The sequence below is a fragment of the Lynx canadensis genome, chromosome C2 (assembly GCF_007474595.2).
Source record: "Lynx canadensis isolate LIC74 chromosome C2, mLynCan4.pri.v2, whole genome shotgun sequence".
In the NCBI taxonomy this organism is placed as follows: domain Eukaryota; kingdom Metazoa; phylum Chordata; class Mammalia; order Carnivora; family Felidae; genus Lynx; species Lynx canadensis.
This window is the reverse complement of record NC_044311.2, coordinates 85,412,989-85,433,478: the sequence shown is the minus strand read 5'-3', so window position 1 is coordinate 85,433,478 and position 20,490 is coordinate 85,412,989. Positions and strand designations below refer to the sequence as shown.

At 49.4% G+C, this 20,490-nt stretch overlaps 1 protein-coding gene across 1 annotated transcript in view; it reads left to right on the top strand.

The window, feature by feature from the left end:
* Positions 1–20,490, top strand: part of XXYLT1 (xyloside xylosyltransferase 1) — a 171,139-nt gene that overhangs the window by 78,976 nt on the left and 71,673 nt on the right. The window contains exon 3 of the mRNA XM_030328639.1: positions 17,457–17,589. Coding sequence (XP_030184499.1) covers positions 17,457–17,589 — 133 coding nt within the window. The remainder of the gene's footprint in view (positions 1–17,456; positions 17,590–20,490) is intronic.

Here is a 20,490-nt window from a genome sequence, read left to right as displayed (position 1 = left end):
CTGTGCCTACTGTGGTGCTGCCCTTGGACTTAGGAGAGAACGCAGGGTTCTGCTCACACTGCCAGCTTCAGGGGGCGTGTCTACTCCTGAGTGGTTTACTTCCAGCAACATTGACTTTTTTTTTGCTTTTACTATAGCACGTCAAGGCTCTCATTTGATGCAGAAGGCAAATTTGGTGCAGTTCCAGATTTTCCTGTTGGAAAGGGGGCTCCATCTTTGAACAGAAAGTCACAGCTCTGCCTGAGCTAAAGTGTTTTCGGCAGTTTTGGTCTTCAGGAAGACCCTGAGGTTTTAGAGACTGTTTATATCAAAGGAATGGAAGTTACCAGGCATCACAACTGTACTTCAGATGTGAGTGGAGGTGAAAGTGTTTTAAAAAGAAAACAGGGCTCATCCTGGCTTCCACAGAAAAGGAACATTCCTTTTTCTTCTGGTATGTGTTTCTTGTTCCTATGACCACACAGTCACGCCTCACTTTATAATTGAAATCATTTGGCGATCGTTTTAAGCTTGTTCAATTCTTCTGTCACTGACAGTTATCGAACTCAGTACCTGGGTGTTTATCACTAATGACTAATAAGGTCACGATTGACTGTTATGTGAATTGCACAGAGACGGCTTTGTCTGTTAATATTGGAGTGGGATATTCATAAACAAATTTGCCCTGACCTAGTATTCCGGTAGCCAGACGATCTACACTGCCATGTGGGAAACTATCTGCCTCAATAGAGGGGAGAACGGGACAGGTCAAGGCCTCTCTGCTGAGCAATGTAGGTTTGGAGAACAGTCGAGACACCAAAACTGTGGACACTATCCTGCCAAGAAAAGGTCCAAATATCATGTTTCCATAGGAATGCTCAAGTTTTTCCCTCATACAGGCACGCAGGAAATTAAACCACAAGAAAGGCCAAGTCAAAATTTCTTAATCCACCCAAACAATGAAATTTGAAATGTGGGTTTATGGTTGGAAAGTGGCTGGGTAAAAATAGTGCTGAGTGACTCAACAAATCAGCCTCTTAGGCTCCCAGAGCTGCTAATGCTTGTGGGCTTGGTAGCAGATCCCAGGGCTTGGCTGGTCAGAACTTGCCTTCCTTTGGGAAGGCGGGGCTGTCAGAACTCAGTCCCACTCCTGACACCTCTTGCCCGTGTTTCCTTCTTTCTCTGTACTCAATTCCAGAAGTTTTCAGTGCACGCTCACCACTGTCTTTTGGTGCTGTGACTCAGACGGAAGCCCCTTGCCTGCTTTTGGAGTTGGGTTCAGATGCCCTAGCTTTATTGCCTTCAGCCACCATTTTCCACAGGGAGGTTCTTACGGTCACTTACCTGACTGGAGGGACTTGCTCTGCCTACCCCCTCAGGCTATCCCCTTTGCTGCAGAAGGTTGACTGTACATCCCAGGTTGTGGTCCTGTGTCTTTGTATATCTCTAAGGCTGGTCTGTCTTTTTTTGGATTCCTCACGCCTGGAGCTGAGAAAAAGACTGAGAGAAAGACTCCTCATAGTAGACTCGAGGGTTTTTTCTCAGCTGCTGAGATCTCCAAAGTGCCTGCATTTGCCTTGAACTTCGAAGAGGTGTTTGGCAAGAGGAGATGTGGAAAATGTAGCACAAGTACACTTACATAAATGACAGGAAAAAACATCAAATGAGAGTAACTCCCAGCTTGTTCTTTCCTTTTTCTTAAAAAAAAAAAAAAATGCATTTGGAAATCCAGAAAGCTACCTTGTGGTGAAGTAAGAGGGAGGCAGATATCTCTAGATAGACTTGATTATAGGATACAGATTATAAAAATGGGTAGCTCTAGCCACCTTGAGAAGGAATCCTAAAAAAAACTAAAGGTCATGGCAAATACCTTAAATCTGATATGTGTTGCCATAAAATGGGTATATTCTATGAGGTAGTTAATTAGGGATTAGTTAATCCCTTAATGAATGTTTTTAATTGAAAAAATGTTTTTAATTTAAAAGCAATACATGTCCATTTTGAGAAGATGAAAAGTACTTTAAAAAATGCACATTTTCTGGGGCGTCTGGGTTGGCTCAGGCCATTAAGCCTCCGACTTGGGCTCAGGTCACGATCTGGCGGTTCATGGGTTCAAGCCCTGCATCAGACTCTGTGCTGACAGCTCAGAGCCTGGAGCCTGCTTTGGATTCTGTGTCTCCCTCTCTTTCTGCCCCTCCCCTGGTCATTCTCTCTCTCTCTCTCAAAAATAAACATTAAAAAAAAAAACTTTTTTAATGCACATTTTCTTCCAGTTCTTCCAGTGTATACACATATAAATACATCAATAATACTTTGTGTATATTTGACATACTGATAATCATGTTATATATTATAATATTATATGTCTTAGAATATTAATTCATTTCAGTGATTACAAAAGAATACATATGTACTGTAGAGATGTAGACTACCATAAAGAAATTTAAATAATCTGTAATGCCACGGTGGGATGAGGCAAAGCAGCCATGCCTCCCAGTAGTCACAGCTTAGTGCAGTTCCCTCCCTTGAATTTGGGCTGGCTCGGTGACCTGTTTTTGACAAATAGGATATTGTGGAAGTGACGTAGCATGGCTTCTGAGGCTCGGTCCCTAGGAGCCGTGCACTATCAGCCTGGGTCTCTCGGAACACTTGTTCTTGGCAGGCTCCCCTTTGGGAATCCAGCTGCCACGCCGGGCAAAGCCAATACCCTAGGGAGAGCCCACAGGAAAGCGCTTTGGTTGACAGCCCCAGCTGAGCTCTTTGCCGATAAGCAGCGTGAGTCATGTGGTCATCCAGCCTTTTGGCTGACGCTGCAGCCTCAGCTGCTATTTTACTGTCTCCACAAGGGAGACCCCACGTGAGGACCGTCCAGCCAAGCATAGTTGACCCACAGATCCATGAGGGATAAGCATACAGTATTTGAAGATGCTAACTCTTGGGGTGGTTTGTTATCAGCAACAGATAAACTGGCATGGGGTATGCGTGGATTTCGAAGCGAACGTGTTTAAAGGGAGCCTGTGGAGGCGAAAGAACTCAGACTCTGGAACCACTTAGGCCCGATGTGCATTCCTGCTTTGTCACTCACCAGCTGAGTGACCTTGGGCAAGTTCTGTGGCTACTATAAACCTGAGTTTTCCACCTTTGTTAAATGGGAACTGGGAGATTTAAAAGTTATCCAGTGTGGGGCGCCCGGGTGGCTCAGTCGGTTGAGCGTCCGACTTTGGCTCAGGTCATGATCTCACAGCTCGTGAGTTTAAGCCCTGCGTCGGGCTCTGTGCTGACAGCTCGGAGCCTGGAGCCTGCTTCGGATACTGTGTCTCCCTCTCTGTGCCCCTAACCCACTCACATTCTGTCCCTGTCTCTCTCAAAAAGAAATACACATTAAAAAAATTTTTTTTAAGTAATCCAGTGTGTGGCACACAGTAGGTACTACATAAATGTTAGTTTCATATGGTAATACTTATCACCGTGAAGAATGCTCGTAAGGAGGATTGGAAGCAGTAGTGGCGGCAGCAGAGAATATATAATGAAAATGCTACTAGATTTGCAGTTTTTGAGGCTAGTAACAATGGCATTCATTTCTGAACCTCCTCCACACTGTCATAGTACATCGGCACGCAGTAGGGACTTTATGGCTTGTTTGGCTTGGCATGGCTGAGGTCAACACAGAGAGGCCTATCTCCTGTGCCTGATAAATGTGCTATTCTGAGAACAGCCGATGGGTTATGAGTGAGGGAAAAGGGCCACCTCTGTTCAGAATCATGGGTGGTAGGGCCGGGGTGGGGGTCTTGGAGGATGTGTGTCCTAACCCGCTCATCTTTACAGTCTGGGAGAACTGATGCCCACATGGGAGGTGGCTTGCCCAAGGCTGGACGTAGCGGCAGAGTCAGACCTGTGAGCCAGGCCTCTACTCCAGTGCCCTGTCTACTCATACTTGCCTTAAGTCCTTAAATTCACGTTTCATCAAATAAGGTAGAGCCCATGCATTGCTTGTTTTACGAAATAGAGGAAAGCCAGGGTGGGGTGGTGTCGCCTTCTGAAACTATCTGCAATATGCAGTCATGTCCAACTAGTCTGTCTATTCACTTACTTATTTTTGTAAGAATGCACAAGGGCCCTCTAGCGTGGTACCGCTGAAGGTTTTCCAAGAGGGTCATTTTCCATCCCTCCCGCCCCTCCCACCTCCCACTGGGTTCTTGGAGGATGGATCTGAAGTCACACCGCCAGCAACCCTGATGCTCCCCTGTCCAGTGCCCCTGTGGCGGGCGACCCCGAAGCCTTCCAGTCAGGGAAGAATTTGCCCGGCACGACCTGTTGTAAGCAGGGATGCCAGAAAGTTCTTCTTTACAGTAGAATGTCAGCTAATAAACGTAGAGGGAATGAAGGCATTGGAAAGTCACCATTTGGTGATAACCATTATAGTAATAATTTATTCAGGTGAGGCGAATCAATGGATACTGAACCAGAGCAGGCAAAAATTTGTTCGGGAATAGGATATTTTCACCGTCTCAAAATGTTTCCCCACATAATGCTGTTGTTACAAAGAACAAACGGTAACTTTACGATTGAAATTAACATCATCAGTAATGGGACAAATTGACATGCTGTGCCTCCTGATGTGACAGCAAGAAGAACACTGCACTGTGTCTGTGGTGTTCTTGACAGAGATGCATAACCTGAATCTAATCACGAGGAAACATTAGACAAATGCACGTTGAGGGAGATTTTACTAAATAATTGGGCTGTACTCCTCAAATCGTCCCTGGTCACACAAGATGAGGAAAGACCGAGGGACTACGTCAGGCGGAAGAGATGTGACAACTATATTCCATCCTAGACCAGAAGTTTTGTTTTTGTTTTTGGACAATTGACAGATTTTGAATGGGACTATAAATTAAACGGTAGTGATGCATTAATGTTAATTTCCCGGTCCTGATAGTTGTGCTGTCATGAAGTTTCTTAGGAAATACACACTGAAATATTTAGGCCTAATTTTTTTTTTTTTAATTTCATCTACAATTATGTCAGTTCGGCATTATATTTTATGTCTTTAATTAAAAATTAAAACAAATGACTTAAATTTTAATTATAAAATAGAAACTAGGTAATTAAATGAAATTAAGATTTAATTAAAACAGAAATGAATTAATTAGTGCTTAGGTACAGTTTGGAAGACAGAATCTTTTTGGTTATAGAGTCTGGGATGGGAACAGGTTAGGAAGGGGGTTTTCTCAGGCACCCTTGCTCCATAGGAAGGCAGATTTGTGTTTTATTTTTTTTAATTTTTTAAAAGCTTATTTATTTTGAGAGAGCGAGACAGTGCAGCGGGGGAGGGGCAGAGAGAGGGAGAAAGAGAATCCCAAAGAAGCTCCACTTGTCAGCTTACAGCCTGATGCGGGGCTCGAACTCAGAGTCGGATGTTTAACTGCCTGACCCACCCAGGTGGCCCCAGATTTGTGTTTTAAATGGAAGTTAGAATGGAGTCTTGTGGCTTCCTCAGGTTCTCGGGTAATTCTTAGCAGACTTAGGCTCCTGCGAGGCTCCCCTTAACCTTGGTAAACAGGGGTGAAAGCATTGAAACACCACTGTGTTGGTGGGAGAGTCTATAAAATAGGGACAGTAATCCTTACATGTAAAGATTAAATGAGGTAAAATACATAAAAATGCTTAGCACAGTATGTGGCATTTGGAACCTCATTTTATAGGTGATGATAGATCATTTTTTTTTAACGTAGCATAAGAATCAATAAAATAACATGACATTTTGGCAAGAGGCCTGGCTCAGGAGACAAGAAACCTGAAAAGCTATCTGACCACTGGCCAAGTCAGTTTGCAAACTGTCACGGGCCCACAGGTGTTGCTCCCCCCAAAATTAAAACCATATTTTTTTTCTCCTGCTGCAAAAAGTAAGGGAATGGGTAGTTCTTTGCATATAAGCCTCAAAAAGGTATTTCTGGGCTCCTAACACAGAGAAACTGGTTTTTCCCTTCAACAGTTGCCGCGATGTGGATTTCTGGGCACAAGGAATGACGTGGGGCCGCTCTCTCCTCGGCTGCCCTGCGGTCCTGGGAGAACTTGCTCGTGTGCCCGCGGCCGGGCTGCTGCTTTTCCGAGAGGGGCAGCTGGCTCTTCCCCTGATCGCACTTACCCTCCTCGTGCGGCGTCTCAGCCGTGGTTGCAGGTCCTTCTGCTGCGTTCGCTGCAGAGGGGGTGGGGGAGACCTGGGTAGCGGTAGGCTGCAGGACCCCACAGAGAGGAGGGTGAGTCCACTGGGTGAAAAGGGCTCAGGATGTTCAGGCCCAGGAAGGAGTAATGGGTTCATCATCCATCCTGGGAGGAACTGCCAAAATACAGAAACCGTTTCATTAGTGACGTGGAAGAGATGGCCGCAGTGCTAGGACGCTGACAGCAGGATGGTCTGTGCTCACGTGGGTGTCGTCACCAGGGACCCTTGGTCAGCCTTCTGGCCCAGCACACAACCAGGCAGTGCGTGTCAAGTGTGCTCTCAGGGGGCGCCTGGGTGGCGCAGTCGGTTAAGCGTCCGACTTCAGCCAGGTCACGATCTCACGGTCCGTGAGTTCGAGCCCCGCGTCAGGCTCTGGGCTGATGGCTCAGAGCCTGGAGCCTGTTTCCGATTCTGTGTCTCCCTCTCTCTCTGCCCCTCCCCCGTTCATGCTCTGTCTCTCTCTGTCCCAAAAATAAATAAACGTTGAAAAAAAAAAAAATTAAAAAAAAAAAAAAAAGTGTGCTCTCAGTGCCAGAATGGGCACCTGAGAGGCCTGCCGCCAGAAACAGGGTGAGGAGGTGGCAGCCACCCCCGCGTGGTGCCCCCCAAGCGAGGTGTCGTGCTCACAGAACTCCTGTGGCGTCCTGGAGACCGTTTGAAGGGCCTGCCCTGCTGTCTGGGGTCTGACTGTCTCTGGCGTGGTTCACCTTCCTCGTGACTGTGTCTGGATTCCGAGAGACACATTGGGACACAGGGTGGAGAGCCGGCCTGGATGTGACGAGTGAAGCCAGTGATGGAGGAGCCCTGCCCTGGCGGGCACACTCTCAGGGGTGGCCAGCAAGGAGCCGGTGAGGGCCGATCGGAGGTCTGGAAGGTGGGCGGACGGGAGTGCGGCCGGAGCTCACCAGGGGCGAGAGGGCTTCCTGAACAGGGAAGAGGTGTGTGCACATGGGTCAGAGGACACGGGCTTGGTTCCTGTTTTGCCGTTATTGATGATGTGAGCTTAGCAAAGCCTAATCCTTTGGGCCTGTATTTCTTCACCTGTCAAGTGAGTGGAATTACTGTGTGCCAGCTGTGGAAGTACTGCTAGTTGCTGCTCTGTGTCCATTCTCTTCCTTTTCAGTTGTTTGTTTGTTTGTTTGTTTGTTTATTATTTTTTAATGTTTATTTTTGAGAGAGACAGAGCAAAAGTGGGGGAGGGGCAGAGAGAGAGGGAGACAGAGAATCCGAAGCAGGCTCCAGGCTCCGAGCTGTCAGCACAGAGCCCGACGTGGGGCTTGAACCCACGAACCACGAGATCATGACCTGAGCCAAAGTCAGACGCTCAACTGACTGAGCCACTGAGGTGCCCCTTCTTTTTCATTTATAAGCGAATCCCATTTATTTGGGTGCAGCATTATGCCCCGTAAAATAATTTCATAGCTTCCCTTGCAGCTAGGTGTGGCCATGTGACTAAATTAGGGACTTCCAGGAAAGTTGTTCAAAGGGTCTGCCTCATTGCAGGGGGTAAGGGGAGGGAACCTTTCCCTTTCTTCCCCCTTGTTGCCTGGAGCCCCAGTAGCTCTCTGGCACCATGCAGTGACCTTGAGAATGGAAACCAGGTCTAGGATAATAGAACGGAAAGGTAGAAGGAGCCAGGACCTTTGACAGCTTCATGAAGTGGCCCTACCACACCTGGATGACTTAGCTTTAGTCTTCTGTGTGTTCAAACCATTGTTACTTTACATCTTCTGTTCTATGCAGCTGGACCCAACCCACATGGATGCCCCTGCCCCCTAGGGTTGTTGTAAGGTTTAAACAAGCTAAAGCATAGCAAAGAGTTTTGTGAGTTGGGAAAGCACTTTGCATGTTGCTATGTGCCATAAAAATACAAGGAATCAGTCCTGTTATTGCCATTGTCATTTGCGTAAACCTAAGGGGCAGGCTGTGGTGACCAGGCCCAGACAAGCTGGCTGGGCCAGAGGCACCAGTGTGTGTCAGAGCTTGGCATGGGGATGGGGGCGGCAGGCAGTGGAATAAAACCTTTGTTACTTTTCCTTTGGGGGAGTGCAAGCGGGGGAGGGGCAGAGAGGGGGACAGAGGATCCAAAGTGGGCTCTGTGCTGACAGGCTGACAGCAGTGAGTCTGATGCGCGACTCAAACTCATGAACCATGAGATTGTGACCTGAGCAAAAGTCAGACGCTCAGTTGACCGAGCCACCCAGATGCCCCTAGTTTTCCTAATTTTACACTGAATCCATAGGTGTGGCCTGGGCTCAAATGCAAGAAAGAGGGAGAGAGTGGTTGGGGGAGGTAAAGAGTGAGGGCAGATGAGATTAGAAACAGGGGCCCCCACAATTCCGGTGAAGAACCTCAGAGTGAGCAGTTTGGAAAGTTGAGCCGTGAGAGCGTTCGGGTAGACTAGTGGTCAGTGTATCACTATTTTCAGAAAACACCTGTGACTTCTGCCCAAAGAGGACTGTTTTCTCCAGCTGCCATCCCCAGGGCTCTTTGAAAAAAGCCTCCTGGTGAAGAGCAGAGACCTGGCGTCAGTCTCCGTGTTGGTGAACAAAGCCAGAATGTGGTCATGCCCCAAATAGGAAGCAGGGCTTAAGCTTTTGCAGATAAAAAATCAAGTTTCTAGCAGACCCCAGAGAGCTAGAAGCTGTGGAGAGGCCAGCGGGGGCCACGGACATCCATGCCATAGAAAGGAAAGAAAGGCGGATGTTCTGCTTTCCAAATCCAAAATTCAGTTTCCTCTGTAGATTAAAATTCGTAAAGATACATGAGCTATAATTTCATATTGGCAGTAGAAGTGAGAGGAAAATTGAGACCAGGTGTTATATGTGTTGTCGTATATTATATACGTCCCTAAAGTTTTTCAGCCAAGTTGGAAATAAATTCTGTCCTATCCTAAAGGATATGATTTATATACCTAGTCACCGAAGGCACTAGGGGTGAGGGAGGAGGCTCATGTTACACTGTTGCTAAAGCAAAAACTGTGCCTTTTCATAATAATTTGTTTTGTCCACAAAACAGGAGCTGATAGTTATAAAAAATGTGAGCACGGAGCCATAGCTCACACTCACTTTTCCATGCTTAATTTTGAGAGGGGGTGAGTAGGGCTGGAAGAAAGAATTTGTTGTATAGCTAATGCATAAAACTGACTGTGGCCATTAATTTCAACCTCTTGGCCCCCAAACCTTTTACCAGAGCTGCTAACAGGTTGTGTAAATCACTCGCAGGAACTCCATTTCCTCCCTTCGCTCCTCCCCCAGAGGTAGGTGCAGGCTGCTGATGTGGAAAACAGAGATCAGCCTGGGGAGAGTCAGGGACTTCCTGGCTGAGCAGCGTCTGCAGGGTCCAGCCTGTTGTGTCCTGGCCGCCCTGGGGAGGGGGGCGGGGGAGGGGGGGGAGAGGGGTGGGGGGGTGGTGAAGAGCAAGATGGGCTTTAGAGCCCAGCATTCCCTTGTGAGTCTCAGCCCTGCCACTTTCCAGCTGTGTGATCTTGATTACCATACTTCTTCATTTCCTCATTTGTCAAGCAGAAATCATAATACCAATCTCAGAGCATTTGGATGATTAAATGATTATAATACATTTTCTGCCTGTTGGCTATTGTCATTGAAAACTTCCTTTCAACTTTTGTGGCGTGAAACTCTCCCCCCCCCCCCCCAACCGAAGTTTCTCCCTTGGCCTCTGCTCAATGGAAGGGAACTCCAATAGTTTTTCAGCTCACTGAGGGTAAGGGTCTTGAGGGAGGTGGTTGTGGGAGGTGGGAACCCCTTTTCTCTCCACAGAAGCCCCAGCCACTGTACCGGGGTGCTCTGGAGCTGTCTGATGTTTTCATCCTTGATGTGGCAGCATTTCATATGTTTAAAGATAGGGAGATTTTAAAAGGGCCTCAGGGACGTCTGAAGGCTTTTCAGACATCTGTGTGTGAAGACACACACGGAAACCCGTGTGTGATGGATCAAATGCTCTGTTGGGTGAGGAAGTCTGTGATCTCAACTCTGACGCTTCCTCACTAGGTTGCCTTAGACAAGTCGCCCATACTCTCTCTGCCTCTGGTTTCTCATCTGAACACAGGAGGTCCTAATGGCCGCCTGGCAGAAGTGAAGCAGAGGTTCATGAGCTGGCTCAGTAAGTGTAAAGCCCTCGTCATGGCCTGGCACACGGATACCATCTCTCTGCTCCTCAGGAGGGACCGTGTGACCAGGCTGGAGGAGCCCCAGGAGTCTGTACCCAAGGCCTTGGACGCTTGGCATGTCCCACCTTCGTTGGTGGCAGCTCTCCCCATAGTTAGCCTGCCGTCCTGCAGCTGGGCCTTATGCCGCGAAAGGAGTGGAGAGGGGGGCTTTGAGGGACAGGGAAAGGCCCAGCTGGGAAGAGACCCAAGTTCTCTGTTGGGTCTGAGAATCACCACAGCCACTGTCAACTACAGACGCCCTCAGGGGCGCCGCTGGGGTCTGTGCATTGTGGTGGCCAGTCTTCCATCACAGCCCGAGACCCTGTACAGCAGGAGCAGCCAGTCTGGCGTGGCTGGTGCGGCACATCAGGATTGGGCCTGGGCCGTGGGCCTCTTACCGTTGGCGGGGGGGGGGGGGGGGGGGTGGTCCCTACCCCTCTCAGTGGCCTTTGGCTCCTGCAGGCCAGATGTGCCTCCGAGGAGCCATTACGAAGCACCAGAGGAGGATAAAACAGGTGGCAAATTGTTGCAGTGTTTCCAAGTAGACAGTGAGAAATCAAGCTTCCTTTCCAAGCAGCTGCTTCCAGATTCTCCACCTCATGACACCTCACAGACTCGGGTTGCCACAGTGTCCCCTTCTCCCTGAACCCTCTCCTGGCTAATGGAAAGCTAGGGGTAGTGTTCTGAGGTGAAAGCCCTCTGATGTGTTATAAATATTTATCTCTGGAAAGCTCTGAAGCTTTTTCAAGACAGAAGGAGAAAGGAGGCACTTGCACAGTCAATCTGCCCCCTCGGAGAAGGCCCGTTCGTTGTGCAGGATGGTAGGCCCAGTGCTTACCCAAGCATGTCTGTCTTTTCATAATTCCCTGATCTGTTTTGTCGTGTGTTGTTCTGTGTGTGTTAGGATGCATCTACCAGGAATTACTTCTGGGGCTAGGAGAAGGGAGGGGAGTGGAAAAGAGGCTTCTTTTCCCCTTTTGTTTGTTTTTGGGTATCATTAATTACTCACTCTGGGTTGTAATTCCATCCATGGTCAGATGACATGCCTTGTGACTGGTTTAATTGAAGGCTGATGATGAGCTGTCTCAAGCCTTTCCACGGGGGAATGTTGACTTGGGAAGCGCCCAGCTGGTTCTAAGGCCGCGCATGTTGTCTTCTGCTGTGCACTGGAGCAGAGGAATGGACCCTCTGGCTCAGCCAGGCTGTGCTCGGGGCCTCAGGCGCCAGCAGCCGGGTTGGGCCTCCTGAACCCTGAGTACAGTCACCTGGGCAGTCAGTTACTTCCTCCGTGCTCTCCAGGGCCAGGGTGGTCATGATGGTAATGGTCTAGGTCTTGAAAGCTGCATTTGTAGCCAGCACTTCTAGTCCCATCTTTCCTTTTCTAACCTGTTAGAAACGAGTGGCACCATTTTGTTAGCCTGCAATGGGAGCATGAGAGAGTGAGGTGAGTGGATGTGGCCCCTTGTGAAGATGATACCACTACTTTACCCCCTTGAAGTTCAAGTGGAAAAAGGTCTCAGACCAAAAATCCCACCTAGATCCTTAGCATCCTTTCCCACTTTGAGTTGACATATACTAATGGCTCCTGTCTTATTGTCAGATGTTTATCAGTCCTGTGGTTGGGGGTTTCAGCCAGGACCCCTGAACCGCCTTCTATACCCAGGATACAGCAATTCTTCCATTTCCTGAAATGGCCCGGGTCAGCCTGTCTGATCTCTTGCCAACAACCGTCCCCCATGGAAACCAGCGTTCAAAGTCCTGAATGCCGATCCATGAAGGGACACTGCTGGGAGTTCCTCTGCATTCTGTCATCTACTGAGGGGTCTGGCCAGCCTGCCTCAGCCCTGGTGCTCATCTGAGGATCATGTTCCTCAAATCCCTCATGCCACACAGGACTTTTCCTGACACATGGGCAAGCTTCCTTCTATCTGAGAAAATGATGCACTTCAGTTCTTGGTTTTGTGATTAAACACATACATGACAAGATTGGCAAGTTTGAGGGGCTGGTTGGATGGCTCATCTTCCAACTAACTGGATGTCGCAGCAAACATGTTTCCAGGAGTGAACAGGTCCAGCTAGAACAGAAGATGACTGGGTGGTGGACCAGCGGAGGTGGGGGGACAGTGTTTTACTACTGGCTGTTGTAGTTCTCACACCAGGCACCGAGCTTGTGTCTCCATGGGTGACTCCTGGTTGTTAAGTCAGGCTTCTGCCTCCCTTTGAATGTGCGACTCAAGGTGTGTTCTTAGAGAAATTTAAAGATTTGTTGGCTTTGGTTGTTTTCTGACATCCCTGCCTGATGTTAATGTGAGAATATGGAGAGCAGTTTTCCAAAAGCTGGCTATAAAGTATGTGGATCATGGAGGTCTCTTCTTTCTTTAGCTGCGACTATTTATCTTCAGGTTTCCGCTTTCATGGTATGATATACACATCCTCCATGAGCTGCTTGTATTGGGTGCCTGGCAAGTCTTGCGCATAGCCCTTTGGGCCATATTATTTTGGCCACAGTGTTTTCTGCTCTTGAGTTTATGGCCCAAATTGGGAGTGGGTAGAGGGTGGGGGGCACTAACTGACATGAGAGCATCGGCTAGGCAATCAGAAGATCTGAGTTCTGGGACCAGCTTTGCCACTTAGCTCAACTGTGTGACCCCTGACAAGTCCCGTGTCATCCTTGGTCCTCAGTTTCTCCATCTGTATAATGGGTAGATTTGCTCTTCTTTCAGATCTGTTATCCTAGATTATTCTGCCCTTTTTTTTTTTTTTAACCATTTTCTCACGGGATTCTGACATGGCAGACATTCACCCAGCCTGGACGCTGGCCATTGTTTTGAGTTTTGTAGATGTCTAGTCCCTTTTCTGAGACGGTTTTTCCCATGCTTTATAGATTTCATCTCCTTTTTGTTTTGGAGTCAGTTATCTCACCCATTTATTACTTAAATCTCAGTGGTCATAACTGCTGTCATTACAGCCGTCCTCCAGCCAGCATCCCCTCTGGGCTGTCACCATTGCTGCCACTGCCATGTGTCCATCTTATTTCATCCTTAGAAGAGACTTTCATCATTATAGATACCACCTCCCCTGCCCCAGCCATGCAGTTCCCACAGAGAGAGGACGACACCAAGGACCAGAGGCCAGAGGAGCAGGGCCCTTTAAGAGAATCTCACCCCAGTCCATTCCAGCCTTCCTAGTAAGCATCTTCCTCTTTCCAGCAGTGACATTTGCAACTTGGCATCTTATTTCAAAATCACATAAAAGAATAACCGTCTGGATAGATGCCCGCATGACATTGCAGGTTGCTCTGAGGGCTGTCGGCTCTCAGAACAGAAGGGAGTGTCCTCCTGCCTCAGCCCAAAGAGTAGTAACTGGGTCAGTCCTTTCACATCAGTGTGAAGAAGTCCGTTCGTGCTGCCTCTTCCCTTCCTAACCAGTTAACTTATTTGGTGAAGTCCCTCTTGGAAGAAGTATTAGCAACTTATAGTAAAATAAGGTACCTTACAAGTGAGGAGTTATAAAACCATAAAAACATCTCAAATTCCTATGTCTCAGGGCCGCACATGGCCTTTTCCAGCTTTACCCCAGCCAGTCCCTAAAGGGCAGGGAAAGTACTTAGATTTTTTGATGGGCTTCTTTTTTTTTTTTTTTTTCCAACGTTTTTTTATTTATTTATTTTTTTTGGGGGGACAGAGAGAGACAGAGCACGAACGGGGGAGGGGCAGAGAGAGAGGGAGACACAGAATCGGAAACAGGCTCCAGGCTCTGAGCCATCAGCCCAGAGCCTGACGCGGGGCTCGAACTCACGGACCGTGAGATCGTGACCTGGCTGAAGTCGGACGCTTAACCGACTGCGCCACCCAGGCGCCCCATTTTTTTTTTTTTTCCAACGTTTTTTTATTTATTTTTTTTTTGGGACAGAGAGAGACAGACAGAGCACGAACGGGGGAGGGGCAGAGAGAGAGGGAGTTGATGGGCTTCTTAAGACAAGGCCAGGGCTCTGCCAAAATGAAGGAGCTGGGTCTCTTCAGGAGACATCTGATGCCCCTGAACTCCACTCTCCCAGCACATTCCCACCTTCAAGGAACACTCACTCTGGCAAAGATGGGGAGGCAGGTACCCAGGTGGCAATGCCCATGACTTTGACCGGGGCCTGTCCAGGCAGGGGAGGGAAGGAGGCATTCGGGCTGCACTTCGCAGAATAGGTTGGATTTAGGTGGCCTTGAAAGACCAAGGGGTACACATAGCACGTGGTAGACTCTCAAGGAAGACCAGCTGACTGGCCTCTCCACCACTGGGAGTTTCTTTAATTATAGCGGAACTATTTGCATGTAGAGGACTTCCCTTACGTTCTACATTTGGCCAGCTTGTTGCTCCGCTTTTTGTCTGTCAAGGTCCTTGGCACTTCGCTGTGCCCCTCTATGGTGGCAGGGGGTGCCAGATCTGCCTCCCTGGAGCTTCTCTCTGATCAGAGGGGAATCAGGGTCAACTGGAAAGAGCGTGCTGGGCTTTCATGTGAAGCTGACCAAAGGTCAGACCCCAGCTCCAACACTTGTTTATTGTGGGACCTTGGGCTGTTGTTTTTAACTTTCCTAAGGCTGTTTCTTCATGTGAACATAGGGATAACTCAACACGTTGGGTGGTTATGAGAAGTAAGCTAAGTGCCTGTGCAATATTGGGTACTTAAAAACCACTCGCAGAAAGGGTGGGTGCTTCCATTTGACTGTCACTGGTGTCATTGGAAGTACACCCTGGAGCCATGAGGATGACATTTCCCCTTCTTGCATAGCCCTGTCAATACCACACAGAAGTTCCACCATATATCCTTGAGGCCTCCCCATCTTTCGGCCAAACGCCCTTGTTCCCTTCCACCACCTTCCTCGGCAGAACCTGTCGTGATGTGGTTTCTCTCCTCAGAATGATGGTGCCCTCCTGTCCCTGTCTCATTAAGTGCTCTGCTCTACTGTGTGTAAGAACCACCTGAGACCCTGGATGTAGGAGCTTGGGGCACAGGAAGTGGAAAGGAAGGGAGGGAGGGAGGGAGGAAGAAAAGTGGCTGGACGGGGTGTGTGTGCACCCCCTCACCATGACTTCTTGATGGCTACGATTCTCATTCCTAGATGTTCTCTCCTGGGACACAGTGTCCTTCCCTAAGGTCCCCATCAGGTACTGTGTCTTTGTTCCCCAGGGCCACCTCTGAAAGCAACGGGTGCCCTGAGGCTCTGCCCCGTGGTCTGTCTCTCTTCTCCACTCCTAGTTTAAGGCAGCTTTCTGGGAGACAGTGACGTCAACACAAGGGCCTCCCGACCGCAGGCCCCGAGTCGTCACCTTTCCTGGTTTCTCTGTTGTTGTTGTTGTTATTGCTGTTTTTAGTGCAGGAGGGAGAGCAGCAGTTTTACTCACTGGTGTGTGGGGATGGGCAGTGTGAAGCCAGGCAGGCAGCAGTGTTCCATGGCTGGGCGAGCTCATTTTCCTGCATCCCCTTCCCACAGGGCCAGAGAGGCGTGGCTTTGGTGCCCCCTTACTTTCCTCCGGCCTGGGCAGCTGGGGTCTCACCTAGTGTAACTTATTTTTTTCAGAACGCTCACGTCAAACGTCAACTGATGTGTTGTTTGTTTTGTTTTGTCTTTTTTTTTTTTTTCCTGTGCCACAAAGGAAAAGAGAACAAGAACAAATGAATCAGTTTTTCTGGAATCATAAGCTGTGATTTCTTCATAAACTAATTTCGAGAATGGCTATTGAATTCCACAAACATTCCTGAGTGTTTACTGACCACCAAGGCCTGCCCTATGAACGGGTGGAGGCCGAGATGCCAAAGATAGGGTCCCTGTCTTCAGAGGGCTTCCTCGGGAAGCCTGTGTTCAGACAGCCGTCATGTCCTGGGGGGAGCCTCATGTTCCGGATGGGTGTTAGTGTGCCTCGGCTGCCCAGGCATGCCCATAGTTCACAGCCCAGCCCAAGTCTCCCTCCTCCATGAAGTCTCCCTTGACTGCGTCAGGCATCAGTGAGTTCCCTACTCCCCAGACCCTGGATTCCTGCAGTCCTCTGCAGCCTGAATACAAGATGTTTCCCATCTGTCCTCTCCTCTTCCCGGCACCACAGCCTCCCGAGGCCCGTGTATCACCCCCACATTAACAAATGAGACAGCTAGGATTTAAACAAGTCATTTTCCCAGGGTCACAGAGTTAATCAGCAGCAAAGCTGGAACTTGCACTTCGTGTCCAATTCCCACCTCAGGCCTCCTCCTCAGTGCAGAGCACTTTCTCTCCTCCATCATCTGACCCTGAGCGCCCCCTCTCTGGAGCCCCTGCAGCCCCTCCCATTTCATGTCCGCACTGGTTCCTCCCCTCTTGGTTTCAGTCACCTGCTATCACTCCTGGGGTGGGGGGCAGAGGCCCATCAGCTGGGTCCGGTCCCCTGCTGGCACAGGCGCTGAGTCAGGCTTGGTAGGGGAAGGAGGAGAGAACTTAGCCAGTGCCTCCCTCCTCCCCTCTCGCCCTGAGTCATCTGGAGGCAACAGAAACAAACAGAGCTTATGTGCCAGGTAATTGTGAGACTCAGTTTGTCTAATTATAGTTCACTTTGTCTTTCAGCCAGTGGAATAAAAACAGTATCTGAAGTCTTTCAGCTGTTCCCCTTTGGGTCAGCATCCCAGCCTGACACACTACGTTTGCAGAACGTGCTAATAAGGGCGGGTTTTCAGCTCTCTCTCCTGTGGGTCGTTTACCAGCTGCGCCCCAAAGAGAAACACCTGTATGCTCCGTGCTAGATCTTTTGAGAATGAAGTGGTGTGCTGTTGACAATGACACCAGGACAGTGGGCCTGAAGTAGGGCACATGGTCACCGAGTTATAGACAAGATGCCTGCCTGCGATTGGAAGGAAAGGTGGAGTGGTTGTTTACGAACGTTTCTCATGCGGAGTGGGTTGCTGGTGGATGAAGCGCCTCTGTTTCCAGCCATAACTTTGCATCATTCAGTGACTGTAAGAATGATCCACTACCTGTTTCTGCAATTTCCACTCATTTTCTGTCAGTGGCTGAGCCTCCCAGGATGTGTGTCTGTGTCTTATTGTTTTCTTTTTCTTTCCTCCAGAGATCCTGCGGATAATTCAGCTGGACCTAGACCTGAAGTACAAGACCAACATCCGGGAATTGTTTGAGGAGTTTGACAATTTCCTGCCAGGCGCCGTCATTGGCATAGCAAGAGAGATGCAGCCAGTATACAGGTATGTGGCAGCTGTAGGGGACGTGGCCTCCAGGACCCTCTCCACCCCTTGTCCCCTTCCCCTCTCCTGCTACCCACTTCAGACTGGGATTTATTGGTAGACAGTCTATCTACACTTAATCTCTTAGAGACACATTTGTACTTACTGCCTGTCGTCAACAGTGCGGGCAGGTGGGTCCGCTCCAAAGCTGTAGATGCTGCCTCGTTCTTTTTGGGGAGTGTGTGACATTTTTCTTGTAGAAAGGGGAGCTGTTTTGGTTGTTGGTTGTGGTTAAGCTCAGAATTTTAAAATCTTGGGCTTTGCCTTACAGAGGGAGGTATCAGGATATGGCTTTAACTTGCCGGTCTGATGATGAACTAGGTTTTCTTGGTCTCTCGGTCACCAGTGACCGCTCCTCTGTTGAAGCAGAGTCTCAGTGTCTTGTAAGGAGGCAAAGGCAGCACAGCTCTGGAACACAGGTTGGCGTTCCCCGCTCACGGTGAAGAACGCATTCTGTGTTGTGCCCGGCTTCATTGTCAAGCACGCGTTGTAGAGAAACCCCAGCGTCTGCGAACTGGGAGACATGTTCAAGAATATCCATTGCAGCATTGTGTGTGGTAGCCAAAAACTGAGAATGACTTAAATGCCGTAGATAGCAGAATGGATAAATAAAATACCTTCATCCGAGTGAGTCCTACACAAAACGAAAAATGAGCACGTGGTACCTATGCACACTGCTAGGCAAAACTAAACCGTAATCTTCAGGGATGCGTACCATGTGGCCCAAATTATAAGGAAAACCAAGGAAATGCTGATCCCCAAAGCCAGCACGGCATTCCCTCTGGAGAGGGTGGGGTGGGGGAGGGGTGGGGAGCAGGACGTGGGTGGAGGTTGCCTCTGGAGTGCCTCAGTGTGGTGTCAGTCCTCTGCCACGGGGGCCGTGCGCGGGGTTGCGCGTCGTCCTGTGTGTGTACTATACATCTTACAGTTGAAACAAAGGAGAGGAGAGGCAAAAGCACGTACAAGTTTTCGTTAAAAACTAGACCCGTGGTTCTGGATCCAGAGAGTTCCAGGTCACTGACTGATCCTCCTCTGGGCAGAGCCAGAGCACCCCCAGAACCGAGCTGCCTGGAGCTGGGATTTCACCGTCCCTGGGCTGGCCCGCTCTTTGTTCTCTGCGCATCCCCTCCCGCTGGCTCCCTGTGGACATTCTTGGAGCCATGCCGCCTTTGGAGAGCTGCAGAGCACAGGCGACTGGTGACCCAAGAGCCCGTGCTTCCCCTAAAAGAGAGGGGAAGAGTGACAGCCTGCTTGCTTGTGGTTATTTGCAACACGCAGATCACATAACAGGAAATTCCTGCGAGGCCTCTGAGAGGGCTGATAACCCCTGGGCCTTGTGGGCTGTTCGCCCTGACGTCATCCTCTCCCACGGTGCCCCCCGCCCCCGCCCCATCACAAAGCAGGGCCTAGTACTCGGAGAGGCTTTGGGCAAACACTTGCCACTTCCAGCTCCTAGCAGCCTCCGGGCCTCATTCCCTCACCTTCACGCAAGGTGTATCTTATGTCAGTGGTTCTCAATTTCACAACTGGAGGCGCTGGAAAGGAGCACTGAACTGAGAGTCCAAAGTCCTGTGTGCTCATCCCTGTGCACAGGGCCTGGGTTCCCCCATCTGAGAACAGGAGCAGTTGTGCTCCTAGACTTCCCGCCCCTGGCTCTGGCACTGTGATCCCTCTCTCCTGCCCCTCACCATTTCCTCAGTGTCTTTCCTCAGTCCTGAGGCTGCCTGTCTGCTGCGGGGGTGGGGGGGGGGGCTCCTCACTGCTCAGTAGGGGCCAGGGTCTCCTGGATACTTGTACCAGGCTCATTTTTTTTTTTTTAATTTTTTTTTTTTTTTAACGTTTATTTATTTTTGGGACAGCGAGAGACAGAGCATGAACGGGGGAGGGGCAGAGAGAGAGGGAGACACAGAATCGGAAACAGGCTTCAGGCTCTGAGCCATCAGCCCAGAGCCTGACGCGGGGCTCGAACTCCCGGACCGCGAGATCGTGACCTGGCTGAAGTCGGACGCTTAACCGACTGCGCCACCCAGGCGCCCCCCAGGCTCATTTTTAAATGCAGTCAGAGCAGTGATACCTTCAAGGCCTGATCTGGAATCTTCTCATGTAATATACATGGAAACGTGATCACATTTATATCGTTTTGGCCAGAATTTATGTTTTTTGTAGATCTAGGATTTTATTAACCGTGAAACTTAAATCAGTTTAATTGTCTGGACTTCTCAAAAGAAATCTCTGAGAGATTTTAGATCCAAAATGAAATTGAATTTTTCTCACCTTCGGAGTCTTTAATTATCTGAGGAAAATCAGACCTCTGTGGCTGGGCTGCTGAAAGAGGCCCAAACTGCCCTGTCCTTAGGGCTCGTGCACTCAAATCAGCAGAAATGAAAACTCCTTTTGGTGCTCCCACCTTCCCCTTCCATTCCTCCCCAGCTGAAATGTTTGTAAAGCCTCTAATAATTAAGTCTGCAAACGGCTGTCCTGCACGAATGTGCGCCCTACTGGCTCTGGGTAATTGCCTCTGAATATTTGCAGTCTCGTGCTGGGGCTGGGAATGGCTTGGTGCTGGCTGGGTGTGAGGGGTGGGGGGTGGAGTGTGGATTTTTTTTTTTTTTTTTTTTTTGTTGTCTTCCACAAGAAAACTGGAGACTCCACTGCCCCCAAAGAGCAAGTGTTAGTTGTTTGCACCTTTGGAGCCTGTGCCTGGGTGTGTGTGCTTGTGGGGAGGGAGTGGGAGAAGAAAGGGGGGAATGGAAGGGCGGCGAGTGAACCGCGTCCACACAAGGACGGATGGAACTGGGCCCTTCCCCTGGGCAGGCAGCCTCAGCCCCACTTGTCTGGACTTGGCCGTCACCCACCCCTGTG